The sequence below is a fragment of the Malurus melanocephalus genome, unplaced genomic scaffold (assembly GCF_030028575.1).
Source record: "Malurus melanocephalus ecotype Western Australia unplaced genomic scaffold, MMel_1.1 scaffold_684, whole genome shotgun sequence".
Classification (NCBI taxonomy): Eukaryota; Metazoa; Chordata; class Aves; order Passeriformes; family Maluridae; genus Malurus; species Malurus melanocephalus.
Window position 1 is genome coordinate 210,864 of NW_026623916.1, and position 19,865 is coordinate 230,728.

At 39.8% G+C, this 19,865-nt stretch overlaps 1 protein-coding gene across 1 annotated transcript in view; it reads right to left on the reverse strand.

Annotated features, from left to right (window-relative positions):
• LOC130584239 (disco-interacting protein 2 homolog C) overlaps positions 1 to 19,865 on the reverse strand; it is a 113,975-nt gene that overhangs the window by 37,187 nt on the left and 56,923 nt on the right. The window contains exons 23-28 of the mRNA XM_057384090.1: positions 16,319 to 16,442; positions 14,615 to 14,736; positions 11,862 to 11,973; positions 11,666 to 11,775; positions 8,819 to 8,949; positions 183 to 351 (exon numbers count right to left, since the gene is read on the reverse strand). Of these exons, the coding sequence (XP_057240073.1) occupies positions 183 to 351; positions 8,819 to 8,949; positions 11,666 to 11,775; positions 11,862 to 11,973; positions 14,615 to 14,736; positions 16,319 to 16,442 (768 nt within the window). The remainder of the gene's footprint in view (positions 1 to 182; positions 352 to 8,818; positions 8,950 to 11,665; positions 11,776 to 11,861; positions 11,974 to 14,614; positions 14,737 to 16,318; positions 16,443 to 19,865) is intronic.

The following is a 19,865-nucleotide window of genomic DNA, read 5'->3' on the forward strand; positions in this document are numbered from 1 at the left end:
GTGTTTAATAGCCCTGTGATCGAAAGATGAATGACTGGAATTGACACACAGCCTTTGGAAAGGAGTGACATGGGCTCTGTGGGAGCTGCCTGTGCCCTCTGGTGCTTTTCTCCTCACAGCAAACACTGAGCAGAGTGCTCAAAGCTCCCCAAGCCCACCGTGCAGGCAGCAGAACCACTCACCTTCAGCGACTCTGTTTGTGAACCGAGTCCCTTAGTACAGAGCTCCATGACTGAATAGGAGCAAAAAGTGTCCCTCACTTTGTACTGACTCACGGCAAGAAGCCACAGCGCGGGGTTGGTCTCCAGCTCCGAGGGAGGGATCAGAATAGACTGGTGGCCTGAATAAACGCTGCAAGACACAAGATCCATCAACACACACTAAACACCAGAGTCTGTGGACAGGCATGGGGCATTAGAATATTCAGTTTATCACAGCACTGGATGAACCATGTAAAGCCTTACAGTGCCCCACAGCTCCAGAAGTTTAACATGATGTTTAACCCTGGTTTTCTGCCTATTTCTGCTTTTTCCAGAGCCTATGACAAATCATGAGGACAGCAGGCAAAATGTGCTCTCAAACTAYTAATTTACTCAAAATTCCAGTGGGYTTTGCTGTTAGAACTGTACCAAAGAGAGCAAAATAGCTCAGTTATTAATGGTGTGAATAAGCAGTATAATAATATCAAGAAAAATTAAGTGTTGCTGACAAATACTTTGGATTGAGTAATTAGCATTTTAAGAGACCGTGACTAAAAGAGTACTTTATTGCTTAATATGGAAATAACCTGTCTCCTGCTAAAGCAAGCAAGAGGTTTGCAATAATTTTCAAGTGAGTAAATTTGGGCCTAAATTTAACAGCYCTTGTAGCTTTAAATGTCTTCTGTGAAAGTTTTTAATGAACTTTTGAAGCACAAATATACTCCATCTCTTGTAWACTGGATACCCAGTGAGCATAAATATTGTGAAAATACACATATCAGGGTCCCTGAGGGAAACAATTATGTCAGAGCTAATTTCCCTGGTACCTAAGATTCTCCCCAAGAGAAAAATATTCCCAATTTGATGACTTTATTTCCCATGGGTTCTRTGTTGTTCGCTCTTCTCACACAGGCAGATTTCTCATCAATTTTACAGTCTCCTCACATCTCAATTTGTGATCTGTAGATATTTCAAATCGCAATGGTGACAGCATAAAGCCTCCAAATCATAGAAGTTCTGGGAAAGGACCATAAAAGCCCCTGAGATTTATGATGCACAAAAGAATTTTATTWGTGACTTGAAAACTTGAAATGCCAGCTTGGTAAAGTTGTTGTTTTCAAACCCAAGTGTCTGAGGTAAGACATGAAATGGAACTTTATTTTCAGGAATATGAGCATCCCTGTAACACTGGATATCAGGACACCTTTGCAATTCTTGCTGATGAGCTGCACACACTCACACAAGTTCCCTCCTTGGTGAGTGGCTGCCCCCACTCCCCCAAACCCAGATSAGAGTGCTTTCAAAAGCTGTGCCACGTAGAACAAGGTTTGTGTGACTGAGTACTTTACTCAGTATGATAAAGGCAAAAAAGGTATACAAGTCTAGCCAAAATTAACAATTAWTAATCCAAATTGTTTAGGCCTCCACTGGAGTATGAGCCTGAGGATGTCATGGAATATGTATGAACTAGAGTTCAAACGATTTTATTTATCACAGAGGAGAAATTTAATCTCTGACTGCTTGTCCCCATTCGTGCCACTCTGGGTGATTTATGACCAGTGGCTTTYCACAGAGCGATGGGGCTGACATGATGGCCACGGCATAGGGCGGCCAAAAGAACCATTACACTTTTATGGAATCAGAATAAAGCATCAGTGAACCTTGAGCATGTGCTGCATAAACATGTGAAAAGAGACCTTGGCAGCATTACCCTGAAAGGGGAATGCCTGAAACTGAGCTCAAGTGAAAGATCAAACCAGCTAGGGAGTAGTACCAGTTTATAATATAAATATTACTTCAATTTTTCTTTCTTAGCCAATGCTTTTTTAGTTTTTCAGAGAAGTTATACCAAAACTCCTTTAATCTTAGGGCCCACAAACAAGGTGTGCAATCAGTCTGGTAAATGCATAATTCTTACAAACAGGAAGCTGTAACAACTCTAGTRAAAACCTAGGATGGGCTCCAATCTATACAAATATGGTAAAAGGARATTCACATCTCAAACCCTTCCTCCATTCCTGAACTTCTCTAGTTGATGCAACCAGTATCTGGTGAAAAACATTATCTGCACAATAATAAGCAAGATGCCAGGGTGTCAAATGTGGGAGAATTATTACTYACAGCCACATTAAGATCCCTTAAGTATCATTTATTCAACTGAGTAGACATACCAAAATTGAAACCAAATCAAAAGAACAAGCTTTATCCCCGTACTGAGAAGTGTTCACACAAACTCTACAGTAATATAGGAGAAGAAAGCTGCATTTCTTTTGTAGTAAAACAGAAAATTGATTCCAAGTGTATTTTACCAGGAAATTATTCAAAACAGTGGAATTTACACCAAAGACAATTTTTTTTTCCCCCTGAGCAAAACTAATATGTGGGGATGAAACTCTTGATCAATTTACGGATGAGAAAGGTACCTGGTTTTGCTCCCACCAACAATCCTGCAGCAAAGTGTGAGTATTTGGTTCTAAATTAACCCATCTTCTTCAGACTGAGGGAAACAAACACTCTTATGATCASGCTTAGTCTAAAAAAAATACTCCAATTAAACTGAATTACATTAAGACGTTGCTAGCATATTTTCTGACTTTTCTAATGCCTCAAAAACATTGTGGAGTTCAGGATCAAACTGCACAGCAGAAGGAAATGTGTAGCAGGAAGGAAACTTTCTGTGGTGGAGAGCCTCACACGTTTTCTGGTCTTGTCTGCAATACAYAAACCTCCAGCCAGCTGATACCATGCCTGGAAACTTGGTGCCCAATGCAGGCTTTGCCTACTGAGCTGCGGTTTAATAACCCATGCACATCCTCTGATTGCTAGAGCAGTTGGTGGAGCTACAAGAAGAACTACAAAGGCATAATTATGGGGTAGATGTGCCAGTTCCACAGCTGAAGTGGTTTATGCAGCACCTGGTCACCACAACGTTGGCCGTAAGTGGCTCAGCTCCCTGAATCAATCTCTGAAACATTATGCAGAATTTGTGTATCAGTCCAAGCCACATACAAATGAAAACTCAGAGATTTATATTCCCCTGAGAAGCTGTCTGTCACCCGTGTTTTGGTGGAGAGGAGCTGAGGCAAAAATACCCTCGTACAGCTGGCTGAAACACTTCTACCATTTTGGTGCTTTCAAACCATTGTGAGATGTTGTTTGCTCAGCGTGAATGCCAAGCACCACACAGAGAACCACGCGCTTGAACAAACTGCTCTTGTGCAAGGCTGCTCTGGAGATGCTGGATAAAACTTGATATAGTTCCAAACCTACAGGAATTTCTGTCAATGCTGCCTCCATGTAATTCTAGGCATGGCAGAGAAGTTTGGTAGATTCATCTAGGTATGGAATTCTAGATCAGGTAGAGTTAATCCTGAAATTGTGGCACAGGTAAACAAGGTGAGACAGTTCCACCTCACCTTGAAACACAATATTTAAGGTGGTGAAGCTGCCAGCTTTGCTGTTCTCACGTAGGAACCAAGAAAATCATGGTGAACACTGTGGCTGCAGGGGGATCAGTGGGAGAGTAGGAAAACTCAGGAGTTTAAATATAAACTTTGGGACCTAAATTCTCCTTTCTGGGATTGTAACAATATGTGATACAGTGGACTGTCTGCAAGACTTAAGTTATATAAATACTGGGAAGGAACTGTATCAAGATCGTTTCTTCCACTGCTCCAGAAATCAGGGTCACAAAAGTGTCACCTCCTGATGCAAACCTTAACAACAGGAGCAGACACAGCGCAGAGCATCCCTACATCACCCTGTCACAATAACCTTTGGGATGCACATGAAGAGTGAAATGCAGGAGTGGCTGAGGTGGGAGATCACCTTTGACAAATGCTGCCCTCCTTTAGGGGACTGCAGAGCAATCCAGGGGAAAAAAAAAGCATTCATGTGGTGGACAAAGGCTTGTATTTTGGCAGTAAGTGAAGAGCCTTGACAGCCTGCACTACGCAAGGGCTGCCCAAGGACAGGTAAAAGCGTCTTGGTACGAGGGCACCATCTGATCACAACACCAGCTCTGCTGCTGGCAGGCTGTTTGGCAGCATATGGAGATTCCTGGAAGGACCACTTGGCACTTAACTGTTCCACTGGATTGGAGCTTTATCCCATATTGTGCTGAGGCAGATTAGCAGTAAAAGCTGAGGTTTTATTCTTGTTCCAAAAAAAAATCAGCAGGTCAATAAACGCTGACAATGGCAAGTGCAATTTGCAATTTCATTYCGGCAGGTTACTGACCCATCACTGCCCTTCCTCCTGTGTCCTTCCAGGTGACCTGAGCTGCTTTCCCAATTCCTGCAGGAGGCAGGTGGGCACTGCTGAATCATCTGCATTTCTATAGATATTTGGCATTTGGTGRTGAGGAACAGGTATGGGAATTGGGTGTTTTGTAGAGCAAAAGTCTTCACAATCACCTGGACCAGAGATTGTAGGAAGGACAGTACAGGCTATAGAAGGGAGGTTTGGGCATATATCTCTCTTAGGCTTCAAAAGATTTGGGCCAAAATTAAATCTTCAGTTCTGGAGACCCCCCATGTACAAATAAAAGGGACTTTTGGAGAACAAGTGAAGGATCTCACAGCACCTGCAGAGCCCAAAGATTACGGCTGGCACACCGTGAGACAGCAAAAGGCCATTGCTCAGCCCTGAGCATCATTCTGGTTCCTTGTCACCATCTCTCCTGCCCCACACACTCCCYCATGTATGGGCACATCTCCACAGTAGGTAACAGTAAGTCTGCCARCTCATCTCAGAGCTCACGTCTCAAGGTGACTCAGGGCCTCCAGCTGCCCTTGAACCTTCCAGACTTGAGGCAGGTTTAACAATACTATCGTAATGTGGAATAAAAGCAAATTTCCTCTCCCACAAATTGCCACTGGCTACAGACTCTCCAGGAAACTGGCACACAGCAGYGTGTGGGCAGACAGCACACCTTCACATTGCTCCTGTGCCAGCTCAAAACACATGACAGATGTTTGTGTTCATATCCTTCCCTTCCCATGGCAGAGTTATCCTGTTCTGATGTGGCATTTAGGCTTCTTTATGCAGCCTTGCCTTKAATTTGCTGCACATGGGCTGGAAACTGGGTGAAATGCTCACATCTGCCAGTTACCTTCAAGTTAGCCTAAAAAAAAACTAACAATAGTGATTCCTAACACAATAACCTTTTTCTAAAACACAGTTCTCCTGTTAGTGTTGCAATTCTTTCCTTACTCCTTACACAGTTCTACCTGCCTGGTTTCTAAGAAACCTTGCAGTCTTTTGCAGCAGAAGGCACCTGGCAGCACCACTGCGGATTTTGGCTTCCTGCTATGGAACAGAGGCAGCAGGAGCAGGACAGGAGAAAGCACATTCCCTGGAAAGCCTTCCCTGGACCATTTCATAGCACACATGTTATTTATTGGATGGCCACAGAAAATTCAGTTCCCCTGGTCCAGTCTGAGCCTCACTGATTTAGACTTCTATAGTCTCAGTTTCTGAGAATATATGCAAAACTTTATTTTAAATTATTAATGTGCTTCATTTTAATTTGAGCAAGGACAATTCTGTCTTCCAGCAGTAAAAGCAGAACTGCAATTTGAGTTGGTATAGCTGGGCTAAAGTAGAGGGGAAATTCTTATTCTATYGCATTACTCAGCAGCTATCAATTAAGTGAATCCTCACTAATGAACTGCACAATGCTCTATTCTGCCCGACAGTGAGCAGCATTAAGACAGGGACATCTTAATTTCAGAAAGCATTTCTGAACAATGGAATTTAGAATTTTTTTTTTACACTTGAGGAAATTTTTCTTTCCTTTTACATAATGTAATACATTTTAAAATGTAATGCAATGCAAGTCAGAATACTAGGATCACCTTTTCAGAATGGATAAATGAGATTATTAAAGAGAAAAACGCAAAGGTAATGTATTCTTTTATTAAATCATGAGCAAGAACCCGTTAAAATTAGGAAGTCAGGGATTTGTGAACTCACATGTCTGCTGCCACACCCAGGACTTGCTGTTCAATGACAAAGGTTCCAAGGAAACCCTGCTGGAGCATGCAGCCAGTTCAGAGGGAACAGTTCTTTTCAATGTATTGCTCTGCTTTGCAAGGTTTCTTTTCTTTATTATTTTATAACCTCTAGGCCATAAAATAATAAATTTTTAAAAAATAAAAACTTTGCAAAACTATGCAATATATTCCAAACTTACCAAAGGGCTGGCTCCATGCTCCAGCAGCTTTCCTAAGTAGTTTTGACCTCACAGAATGGGGCATTCTGGGGCACCGCAGTGGAGCAGGCCAGCACAACGTCTAAGCACCTACAATGGGGATAAAAGGTTAGTTTTTCTTTCAATTCTTTAGTCAATGCCTCCTTTGGTCTAGTTAATAAAAGAATTTAAATGTACTTTAACTGCACCCAGCACAGGAGGTTGCTCTTGCTTCCTGCTGGGCTCCTAAAACAAAGAGTATTTAACTCTCAAATGCCCCTAACTTATAAAAAATTGAAGATCTGACTTCATTTCCATATGCCATTAGAAATATTAATTTAGTTAATGGAAGTGGCGACAGACAATCGTTAAGTTCAGAGTAAAATTGTCTGAGTTAGAAATCTGGGTTGAAATGCTGGGCAGGATYTGGTTATGCTGAACCTCAAAGGGTAAAATGCAAAGTCACAAAATTTTAAATTGTGAGGAGTAAGAACCGTATAAACTCCTGGATGTACTTTTTTCTATCACATCAGATAACAGTCATTTCTACAATAGTAATGAAATGGAAATTAGGTTTGTAAGTGGAATTAATGAGGCTCTATCTGATGCCAGCTTTCTCCAAATGACAATTGGAATTCTAGCAGCCTGAAGTTTTTCTGATTTAATAGGAACAAGGGATCAGTGGCAAAGAAGAGATTGATGTGATGGATCATGAGACAAGAGTTTTGCTGGCCTGATCTCAGTTCCTTCAACTCCCTTGTTTCCTTTCTCTTCTTTGAAAACAGTATATGAAATTTTCTATTCCTTCTATAAACTACAAATGAGCACAGACTCTGATTGCTTTCTCCCAGAGGCTTGCTGCCTTAATTCACTTGCCAGTCATAAACAATATTCTCCTTCTGAAAGGCTGAATACTATCAGTATTGGGAAGGACCTAAGGGCAGCAAATGCGTATTTGTTGGAAAAATGGTTCTGGAAGAAAAAAAAATTGTATTCAGGAGAGTCTTGGGCACCACAAATTACTTGGGTTTTGGACAGGTCAACATTTATCCGTGTTTTATGGCTCTAYCATGATGTTGAATAAAAGTTATTCTAGGATGCTCTGTGTTCCAGCATTATCCTATACAATGATACATTCCTTAGCTGAACTCTCCTATAGTGCTGGACAGCCCTTCCCTGGCCTGGAACACTTCAGTCAATGTTAGAAATAGTTAACTGACCTAAGAAAAACCAACATTAAAAAAAWTAAACTTAAAACAGAGTGATTCAATTAAAATCTCAAAGTTCCTGAAGTTTTTTTTTTTTTTTACAGCCTCAATAGTTTTACTTTTATGTTGGGTAAATAAAACCTGGAAAACCCAGAAGTTTTTCAAAACAAAGACAATTCTAATCCCTATGTAAAATCTGAAATAGTATTAGGCAAGTATAGCTTAAATCGAGAGAAACTGATCAAGAATGAATAAGATAATACTGTTAATCTTCAGCCTGTTTAATATACAATAAAAAAAAAAAAAAACTTTAAAAGGGCAATAAACCATGCCAATAGCCTGCATTGAAATAAACAATAATTGCTGAAAAGAAATTGTTGCAGTTATTATCAAACAATACTTCCTTCAGGTATTTAGTAAATTGGTACAAAGCTTATCCAGAGTATTTTTAATGCCGTGGATTATCTTAATTTTAGTAACTAAAAATAGCAGAACTGCTAACACCAAAGAARTTTCTGTAGAGAGGGCAAGGATGTCAGGCTGTCAGATTACTGTGACTGAGATGCCTTCATCAAAATGGGCTCCATTAACACTCCTACAGTTCTTTCCCTTTGCCTGTGCATCAACCCAGCTAACTGAAAAAAAAAAAAAAAAATCGATAGACCTGCTTTCAGTGCTGAACTGTAACTTCCCTGGAGTATAGAGATTGACAGAATTGTTATATTTCTAAATTCATTAACTGAAATAACTGATTCACATTTCACTAGAAATGTTTCGTTTTYTGCTAACTTCACTGCTGCCATGCAAGTGCCTGCAAGAAAACACACTTCTGTGTCTCTGCAGAAATCACATCCTGAAAGTCCCCTGATATTTACTGCTGCTTTCAGATTAGAGAATGAAAGAGGACACAAGCAAACCACTTGCTAAAGGTAATATTGGTAAAGCACTGCTTTCATCAAATAAAACAAGCCAGACCCTGCAGAGACAGCAGTGAAACRGCAAGAGGTCAGTGAGCAGCAGCACTGATGCTGTGGACTTGTAAGGCTGAACACTGATGGCCATGCCCCGCTCAAACAAACCACATCCCCCATACAGCATTTCCCATACAGCTCCCAGCAATCCCAGAGGCACTGTCTGCTCTTCCCACCCTTCCATCACGCACAACCTCCGCTCTGTCGTGTCACAGTACAACAGAAAAGGCTGAGGAGAAGCCTCACCTGCAGAGGCACCAGAGGACAAAGCCGAGTCCACAGTAGGGGTCCAAGCAGATCGCCACTTCCCGGGAGGGATAAAGCTCACACTGCAGCTTAATAGAACGACAAAAGGCACTAGTGGCTGCATGAGACATCTGAAAGACAACAGCAAAGCAATTAAAATGATCAACTGTGCCATTGGAAGGCTCAGTCCCAGGCTGCACCGAGTGCTTACATCAATTACGGGGTAAAAACACCAAATAAATATTGACTTTATGCTCGGCGTAAGCACACAGGTAATTTGTATCTTAGAAAACATAATTTTCCTTCAAGAGGGCATCCAAATAATTGTGAAAGGGGAGAGGAGACAGAATGAATGGTAAGCTTGAAGTGATTTAGGAAGAAAGCTGTGAGTGGTTTAAAGACTTGCTCCAAGCTGTATGCAAAGCTAATGCTAACATGCTACAGTTTCTGGAAGAATAAAAGAATGAATGACTGAATGAAACATTTTGTTAATTATCAGTAACATATTTTAAAGTATATATTTCTTAATAAAATAAATGAAAAATGCCAATGTACTTTTTTAATTGAAAGGGATTTTGCCAGCAAACMGTACTAAGGATCGAATCATTCAGTGATAAAAATCCCCAATAAACTTAGCAAAGTTYCTGAAAAACATCTTCATGTTATCCAGCTCCTAGTTGAGAAACAGGCTCTTAAAATCTTGGTAAGAAAGCTCTCAAAGATAAAACGAGCAGAAATTAGAAACCTGATCCAAAGGAAATTCTTATGACCTTTTTACTACTATTAGGATGTTTTCCACACTCACCCATCCTGACTTACAAGCTCTAATGACAATGGAAACATATCTGTTAATCTTTGTCCTCTCTATTAGTAACAAGAAAGACACCAGTGTTAGAAATACAGTCTGGGTAGGATTTAACTTACCAAATCTTTGATCTTTGCCACAAAGGGAGMTGGTTGCCTTATATACTGCTCACTGAGAGTCAGTGGAAGAAAACAGGCATTTGGAAGGTGAAATTTATTTGATCTTAAAATAAACAGGGGAATAAAGCCCCAGAAGTGACTTTTTCTCCATTCCAGTGACAGCCATAACTGAGGCTGGATGTGTTCCAAGTGATGTAAAAGGACCAGCTCAGAATGGGAGTCTGTACTGTGACCATCTGCATAATTCTACTCCAGCCCAATCAAGACCACTTTTCCACACAGGATTAAACTGAACTTTATTGATACAGAGCTGCTGCTATTCCGTGAATTTTTACACCATAGTGCATGAAAGATATTGAAAAAATTGACAGTAAACTCAAGTGGAATCTACTACATTCAAAGTGATTTCGAAACATTTATAAGCTTTTCAGGAGCCACAAGAGTTATTTAGCCATTTCTTTTAATTTAGTGCCACTGCATTATGAATATAAGCCTTGTGGCCTCTTTTGATCTTTCTCTAATTAATTAATCACTAGTGATGATGCAGTAGATGGTAACTGTTTACATAAACCTGCTGAGTCAGTGACCTGCAGGCTTTGTGACCCAGATATTAGAAGCTAATCAAAAATTCCTTGATAGATTTATCTGTAGTTCCCTCTAGCCACACCAAGAAAGGCTCATCAACTTGTCCTGCCTTTGACTATCTTTGAAGTCTCCCAAATACTCACTTTGCACAGTTACTACTCATTTCTGCAAGTCTGATAAAGTGTAATTCAGGCCTGATTTARTACAGATGACTGCATCTGAAACACTTGTTTGAGGCTCCCTCCAGAATGAATGAAGACTTTTGTGACATTCATGCCTTTAAAAAATAGATGTTTTAGATAAGTCAGATAAATTACACCCTAAAAGCTCCCACTACTCTCTGTTGGCTACTGAAGACCCCAGTGACTACTCCACATCTGTAGGCATTGTAACAATCCAAAGTTACATGGGTTGAATGTTGCACGAGTGACCAATATCAGGTCAACCATTTAACCATCAGTCAGCCTCAAGCTCTGTGCTTTAAATTCTTCATCTGAAAACTGGGAGAATGATGTTTTCTTTGTTTATAAAGTATGCTGACAGTTTCTGCAGATAAATGGATGTTACCAAAGAGTATGAGGAATTCAACACAGGTTCTGAGTGTGACACATCAGCAGAGATTGCTAAAGTAATCATAATCCTCAGAAATGCAACAGACAAGAGTAAGGAAGTAACAGGTAAGAACAACGGAGTGATTTTACTTGTCTTGGTGAAACCAAGAGTGGGGTAATACATAATTTAGCAGATAGGTAAAAAATATTTGATGAATTGTGGCTAGAGGGTTGGAGAAAATGGCAAACTAGATTTCAAGAGCTTAAGATGCCTGAGCTTRCCAAACAAATCTATCAATGAATTTTTGTTGCTTACTTTAGTACTGCATTGAGTGAATAGACCAGAGAAATCATCAGGACCCTTAACTGCATGAAGAGGAGAATATTGAAAACCAAAGGCCAGTATCTGAGTTGCAACAAGAAGGGAGCAATGAATGGGCACTGGAACAAGCAGGAAAAGGATGACAGTCTCATTTCCCTCATAAAATGGAAATAACAGATGCTTAAGTTAAAAAAATGCTTCAGGCAAACTAGTGGTCTATGCACAGGAGTAGTGGAATTAAATTTTCAGTCTGAGGAGGAGAAGGAGAGGTGCTAAACCCATCACACACAGTCCCACAGCAAGGAGAGAAGAATTAATTTAATGTGAATGGAATCAAACAACAACTGCAAGGGAGGAAGCACTTCAATTCCTAGTACCAAAAATCACGAGGAGTCACAATTAGTAGCAATCACCCATCAGCCAGGCAGGACAGCAAGAAGGGCAGCTTTAACAAAGTGTCCCTACCTTTACCCCTGCCAGCATGCCGGTGGTGGAGACACTGAAGTCAAGGTAAGCAAGCGTTTCAGGGTTGGAAGGTTTGTAGATCTGTGCAGGCCGCTTCTTTGGCAAATCGTCTGGTGGAGACAGAGACACAAAACGTGTGTGTCACTGATAAACACAGTGACAAGAGAGACAGAGGCTCCCTAAGCCCAGCACTCACCTGTGTCTAGGACTGGGGGCCATGTCCTGATATCCACTGCCGCCGCCGCCTCCCGTGACCGTAATAATTTACATATTAACTGCGTCGTCATTAAGCAGGCAGAGCGGCTCACCTACAAATTCAAGAAATAAATAAAAACATGATGGGGTATTAGTTAACTCCCCCATGAAAATGGCCAAGACCGTAACTTATTTTCCGCCAGAACAGGACACAGGTAAATCAACTTTATATTTTCTGATCAGCAGGTGGCAAGATGTTCAAAATACGCAGCTCACCAAGCAGACAAAGTGAGTTTTACAAATTACATGAAAATTGCACTTTGAGAAGAGCATTGTAATGAAATTAAAGGCACTTWAATAATGAGAATGTGACCTTTCCAACACATTGTATCAGCTCTCACCTCAGAGTGCCAATAAAGTGTGTCCAAAACATTTCCTATGTGATGATAATATATGTTGGTTCATAAACAGTATTTTTAGATAAACCAAAACCTAGTCAGACATTTTATATGAATAATTTTAGTATCTTAAGTCASTGTTATGATAGCCATGTATTTCCAGTTCCTCTGCTATTGATAAACCACTGGGAACTCTTCTGATATTGTCAAAAGTAGCTCTAGAACAAAAATTGTGCAAGTGGCACCAAGAARTGAAACAGTGACCTTACTGCAAACACCATCTGCACTGAATTTTAGATTATGCATGCTGAACATATTCTCTAGATTTCTGTTTATAAAAGTTCATAGGTATCAACTACAAGAATATTTCTTACTGATTATAAAAACTAATACACTTAAGGAATTATTCAGACAACTATGAATATGARCACTGAAATCCCTGAAGATAAAAGAGAGGAAAAACTGAAAAGGCAACATTCTTCTTCTTTTTCCCAAACTTTGAAAGTCTCTGCAAATGCTGCTAAGAGTACGTTTTTCTTTAACGAATTTGAGACATTTCATTGCACACTAAATTTCCAGAATTTGACCTAATGAAATCAGTAATCATATGTACACTAAATGTTACCACTGAGTAGAAGAAATCACTTTCTGTTGACAATCTTATGAGAGTCAATGTCATAGAACACCACAAATTTGGAAATTTGGAGCAAACATCACTGAACCMAATTCCACTTACTTCTCTAATCCCATGACTTTCCTGTAGAGACAGTTTAAATATTTTAAGAAAAAGTGAATAAAAACTGCAGCACCCCTCAATCCAATCATTTTCACTGTACTGGCAAGGTAAATTAATTCTTACATCATTAATTTAAATCTGTGGAAATCTTATTTTGGGATACTAAGCCATAAAGCAAAAGGAATTTCAAGAGTTGGYGGTTACCAACCCTCTCAGGAATTACATAATCTGGAAGATCAGAAGGTTCATTAAAATAGAGAATATCCATGCCTGGAGAATTGCACAGCAGAGGTRAACACACAGGGATGGTGGGAAGAGAAAGAACACAGCTTAGCTACAGGTTAGCAACTGCTCAAGATGGAGCTCAGTTCAGCTATATTTTACAACTACCAGCTCATCACAAAAACACAATTATATAGGCCAAATTTTACTCAGAAGTCATTCTTACTGACTTCAAAACGTGCTGTGTAGACGTACAGCATGTTAGAACAGGCTTTGACCCCATCACATCAGGGAATTTGTGTGACTGCATTGGCAATGAAAGAACAGCCGCAGTATTTTAATTTCTACAAGGCCATTAATCTCAAAATTGAAAGAAATTCTTGTATAAAACAGAGCTGGGAGGTTTATAAGTCAAACTGGCATTAATATGTCTAATAAATGTCAACACTTTATTTAAAGTTGGTCTATTGAAGGGACAATGATTACAAGCCAGCTTAGATCTGTTGTTTTTTTATCATGAAATCAAACATCTACTTTAGCTATTAAACATCAAAGAAAAAAGAAATAAACAYATTTTACATCACTTCTATATGTTAACAACTGATGTTTAAAAACACCGAGTGCGAAAATATTAAATAATGAGAATCCTGAAAATAACAGGACAATTTCTCATATCTCTTCTGATACTTAGTGGCATCTGATGCCATAAGGAAAGCCAAAAATGACAATAATTTCTAATACTTGTWAATTGAAAATATCAAAATTAATTAGCATTTGTTTGAACTTTTTTCCTCCAGAATTCCAATCAATAAATTAGAAACTGCCAGATGTAAAAGGTTATCTAATTTCAACCATTTTATTTCCTTGGTAACAAGCACATTGCAATTATCTATGTGCAACAAAGACTAAAAGATATTGTTAGATAAAGCCAAAATACCAAAAGAAAGCACTGAATGAAAAAGTCTGAGCAACACTTTCCTGGAGGAAACAAAATACCGASCGATATCTTCACAACAGAACTTTGAAATGGTTTTAAATGCAGAACAATTGGATCTTCAGAGGTGAACACGCCATCAGGTGAGTCTAAACTTCCCACTGAGGTTTGTTTTTTTTAACAGTCAGCCTGTGACGAATCCTACCACTCTTGGCATATAGCTAAATATAAAAGAGCACTTTAAATATATTTCTTGAAAGGAGTCAGGTAACTGGGGCAAAATGTGACAGCTCAAGTCAGTAGGTTGTGTGTTGTCAAGCAGTGTTGATTTCGCAACACAGTGAAGTCCGACATCGTGGGGAGAAATAAAAACTCTTCAAACCAGCCACCAGTCCCTCAAACTCCTGCTCCTTAAGACCACCCAAATCCATCACCCATTTCATCTGCCTGAGGGGTGTGCTCACCTCCACGATCATCTTCACCGTGGGCAGCGTGGTGGCGATGTTCTGGGGGTGCGGAGGGCGCACGGTTATGGGCACGCAGCCCGCGTACAGGCATCCGTAGAACGCCGCGATCAGGTCTATCCCTGCACGGAGAGCACAGCACAGAGCTTCCCTGAAAACCAAACTGTCTCATCACAGACACCCCTGTCAGCAGAAATGTTACTTGGATCTGAAGCCAGAAGGTTAAATGAGTGACTGAGCCCTTTGACAGGTTTCTTTTTCAGCCCCTTGTCAGTATTTGTTCAGCCTCACTAATTCCTCTCAGTCGTACTGTCCTGAGCATGAGAAAACACAGAACTGCAGCCAGGTATCAACATTCAGAACTCCATTTTGATGTTCAGGAAGCAATCTGTTAATAAAGCTGATTACTCCAGATTAATCATCTTCTCAAATGCACATTTATAGAGTGTGCAAGAAGAGGTCGAGGTAGGATGATGCTTGGCCCTATCAGCTGCAGAAAGAACCTCCTCTTATGGCAGTTCCATTAAATACCATCCTTTTTTTTGCCATTTTTAACCTCACATAGGCAACTTTGACTTATCCACCTGAAATTTTATAGTAAAAAATGAAGTAATGATTTTGAAATCCTGCTTCTGACATAAAATTAAGTGCTGTCCTATATAAATATTGGCCACAGGTGATGGATTATGGACACCACCCTTCAGGATACCTAAGGAGGCTGAACAGATGACATAGAAAGATCCCTTGAATATTTCTATCTGACACTTCCCTGGTGCTGTACASAGGCTGTGATGAGATGACAGTGGGAAATTTTTTATTCTTTCATTGGAAAAGGATCTGCAGCACTGATAGATTATTGGTCCTTCAATAAAATGCTTCATGCATKGGAAGTGAAATACAGAAAACAAACACTTGAATTTAAAACACCAGACCACTTTTCTGGAAAAGGTTTTCCCATATTAACCACTGTGAAACTGCTCCTATAAACTACCAAGATAACCAGTGTCTTGCAGTCCTTACAAACCAAATATAACATTACAGACCTTAAATCAGACTGTTAATTTCACCAGCACACAAAAAATGTTGAAGATAAAAGAGTACCACTTGATCAGAAACAATTTCAAGTAAATGTCAAATATGTTACTAGGTATCAAACTTAAAAGCCCTGATGCCAAAAGATGAAAATCCAAGCCACTGAAAGTGTCTAGATTAAGGATCTATGAGAAAATTGTAATTATAATTTTGAATTTCTTAATCATTTGTCACTTATTAATCAGATTTTTAGTCTAAAAATCCCCCATTTATTACTTCCTGGTTATTGGTTGCTTTACCCTCATGAAATGCAGCACAAGAGGCAATTGAACAGGTGAATCWACGAACACTTAGCAGCTGGAACTGCATGCTCATAAAATAGTCTRTATCCAGCAAATTGAAAAAAAACCCCAGTAATTGCTCATAAGAGACAGGTTTTAAAAACACAGGTTAGTCTTAATCTGGACCCAAAGAAATAATATCTGGGTGTATGCACAAAGAGAGATTCTTTTAAATACATTTGAATAAATTCAAAGGAATGTTCACAAGGCAAATATTTTGTGTTTTGACAATTAATGTGGTTTACATGGTAATAGCACTGATGCAGCACAGTTCTGAAGGATCTTGATGAACCTCTAGGAGTACCAAAGTGCAGCTACAGTRGTTCTTTACCTGGTGGGTAAACCAAAGCCACGTGGTCTCCATCCTGTAAATGCCCCCTCTCCATCAGCATGACAGCTATCTTCTCAGCTCGTTTATGCAGCTGGACACATGTGAGCGAGTTGGCTATTGTTCCCTGCACAGGAGGAGAGATAAATGTCACAGGAGATAACGTGACGGGCTGAAACTCTATTTTCCTCTTCACCTTAGAAGTTATGGGATGAGGGGCAGCCACAATAAGTCATGCAATCAAAATGTGGAAACTGTCATCCTTAGGCCAAACTGTAGCTGGAAGGAAAAAGTATGTTTGTAAGGCAGAGAAATGCTCTCTGCTTCTTGTCTGTACTTTCTGCCCCAACCAAGGCAGTACAGCAGCGTGCCAATATCCTGCCCATGTAACCCGTGCTTCCCTTGCGACACAGGCAGCATTCCAGCACAGCCAGGGAAGAGCCTTTATGGGCTCTGTAGCAAACCCGAGCATCTGTGGAGAGCAATTCTGAAAATTGCATTTTTGTGTCTGCATGCTGGAGTGGAGCCAAATGGCCCAGCAAAAATACTTTAAAGGCAAGAGACAAAAGACACAGGAGAAAACAATACTTTGTGACTGAGCGAAGAATTGGTCTGGAACAAAAGATAAGCACTTATATTGCATATGAATGAAAGAGAGAAGAAAGGCATTTGTTAAATTTGAATAACTCTGGTCAGCATGACATTTTTGAAGCATTTCAAAAAGTGTAAAATTATCAAACAGTCACAGTGTTTGAAATTAAATGAGTGTAACACATCTTGCACTTCCTAAATATATATATATGTATATATGTTTGTGTGTGTATATATGTACAAACACAAATACATATTTAGAAAAATATAAACATCTGTATCACAAAATTCACTACCTCAGCAGTCTAAAAATTAATGTACAGGACAGACTGKTTGCACTTAGATCTGGTCAGGCCAGGTCTGGGCTGAGAGAAAGGGACAGGGCAGTAGGGAAGGGCTGCATCTTGGCTTGTGTACCTGTTCTGTGAAAAAAGAGGAATTCAGTCTGACACACCTAGCACCTATCACAAGCACTAAGTTCACTTAAAAGAAAGTGATTCTGAAAAAATTGGGAGGGGAAAAAATGTAAGAATATGTAAATATATACACATTTAGTAGATCATRCACACTGAAATAGATCAGTGCATCAAAAATGCAATGTAACACAATAAAATATGTGACACCACTACCCTAAATACAAGAGAAAGTCTACTGTTTTAAAGAAATAGCTTTACACTCCATTCTAACAAGGCAAGGAATAATGAGCATTTGTGTTGAAGCTGGCTTCTCTCCACCACCACCAGGGCAGTATTTACTGACCAGGCTTCAGAGAGGAGGGAGCAGTTYGAGAAAGGGAAGCACTGCAAGCAGTGCCCTGCTACCAGGATCACCTGGCAGTCACAGACTTTAACACAAACTGTCAGCAAAGAGCACAACCCAAATGAAAATAAAATGGGCKAAGTCAGGGCTCAGCATTCTTCCTCATCATCCTCAGTAACCACACTTASTAAACTGCACTTCAGGCAATTTTAATCAGTCTTTTGATCAATGTGGAGATAATTTCACTAAGAAAGCTTCCCCTAAAGACATAAGCAACTCTCTGGATGCTGGACGAGAGATGACTTCTACCTGTCCAGCCCTGAGTATGCCAAAGTAACCTGAGGTCTGGCTGTCCTGCCACTGTTGACCTGTCAGGAGAATGTAGAATGTACTTAAACTCTCCATTTCTTCTTTCAAGAAATTACCTGCTTCCATACTTATGAGAAGAAAGACCATATATAACCCCACACACATCCGAAGCATAGATCCCAACAACACAGATGGGGAATTGCTGCAAATCATGTGAATTTGTGCAAAGCTTGTTTATATTCAAGACTTCTGGCACTTGCTGCGTGTGAACCGGTGGAAAGTCATTGTTTATATGAAGTGCAGGGAAGGAGAATCCTGYTGCTGGACAAGAATCACTTGCAAGCATCAGGCAACTATTCCCTTTGGGCCTTTAATGAGCTAYATTGAAATGTAAAGGTGTTGCAATCCTTCATGACACACACTAATAACAATGTACTACACAAATTCTGAAATATTTCAAATTCTCAAAGCTTGGGTTACAGGAAAACACTAATCTCAGTGGACTTCTATTAGTCATCCACTGCAGRATGCCTGAATATCTTAGAACAAAGTGTACAGACAATGTCCAAGGAAGATAAAATAGGAAAAGTTACAAATCAGAACTAAAACGCAAGATGGACAAACCCCACCAAACCCCTCATACCTTTCCATAAAATATTAATTCTCTCCAAGAAGCATTACATCTCTCAAACAAATTTCAYATAAGATACTCTTCACTGAGACTAACAGAGAAACTTTATCCAGAATCCAACTATTTTTCACTTCTATGGAACGAGAATTTGTTTTGTTAATCCTTGTTTTGCACATTGTGTCCTTATTTCCCACTGTTTGAACCCTTCTGCCAGCATGGGAAGTTTGGCTTTATTTAAAACTCAAAAGCAACAGCCTGTGTGGAAGAGATGGGACAGTACTTATCAACTTTTTCTCACAGCATCATTGCTCCCAGCTTACAGTATACAACAATGCAATGCTTTAATGGTGTAATATTGAACTTACAAACAGCATTGCCTCTCAAGATTTCTACTTTGCCACAAAAAATACATTACTGCTTCACTATTTATCTGTCTGGTTTCACATGTGAATATATATTCACATAATATTAGCTATTAATCTGAATTTTTGAAAAAAATATTTAATGACTTATTGATGGCCTCAAACTGAACTTTGTACCAGCACTGTAAAATGGAGAAGCACATTCTGTAARTACTCTTAGGTGGTGATTTCACAGAGGTTCACAGTTTACTGGAGGTTTAAGAACCCATTCAAGTGGCATAAAGACCAAATGGGCTGAGACAACATCAGCTACTGCTCCAGGGGAATGGCACTGTTCCAGGCCTCCCCTTTCCTGGAGACCACACATTATGTATGTTTCCCAAATTTGACAGATATGTGTAGAWGTACTGTGATGGAATAGTTTGAAATCAGACTTTAATTCTCTCTGTGGTCTTGAGACTTGCTGGYTTGCCATCTGTAATCAATCAGCCAGGAAGTGAAGAAGTCACACTACAGGAAGTAAGGAAGTTTTGGTAAAGCCAAGTTCTGTATCTCATCACATTCATTCACTAAGCAGTGAAATGCTGTGCCAGGCTGGCATCTCATGTAGGTTATGCAGAGAGATTGATTAGAGATTCTCTGCAGAGTTGATTGTATTCTGGACATAATTTTTATTCTCTTCACCCCCTTTCCTGATTCTCACACCTCCCCCAGATGGTCCAATCTCAAAAACAACTGCCATTGCTTTATTTAGGGAAAATGCTTTGGTTTTGCCAAGCCTGTGCTTTTCAAATTGGAAATCAGGGTGGTGAGCATTATTAAAYGCTGTTATTCAGCACAGGAACAGATTTGAAACAGATTCAACAGTATTGAAACAGATTTGCAGWGTCAGCTCACA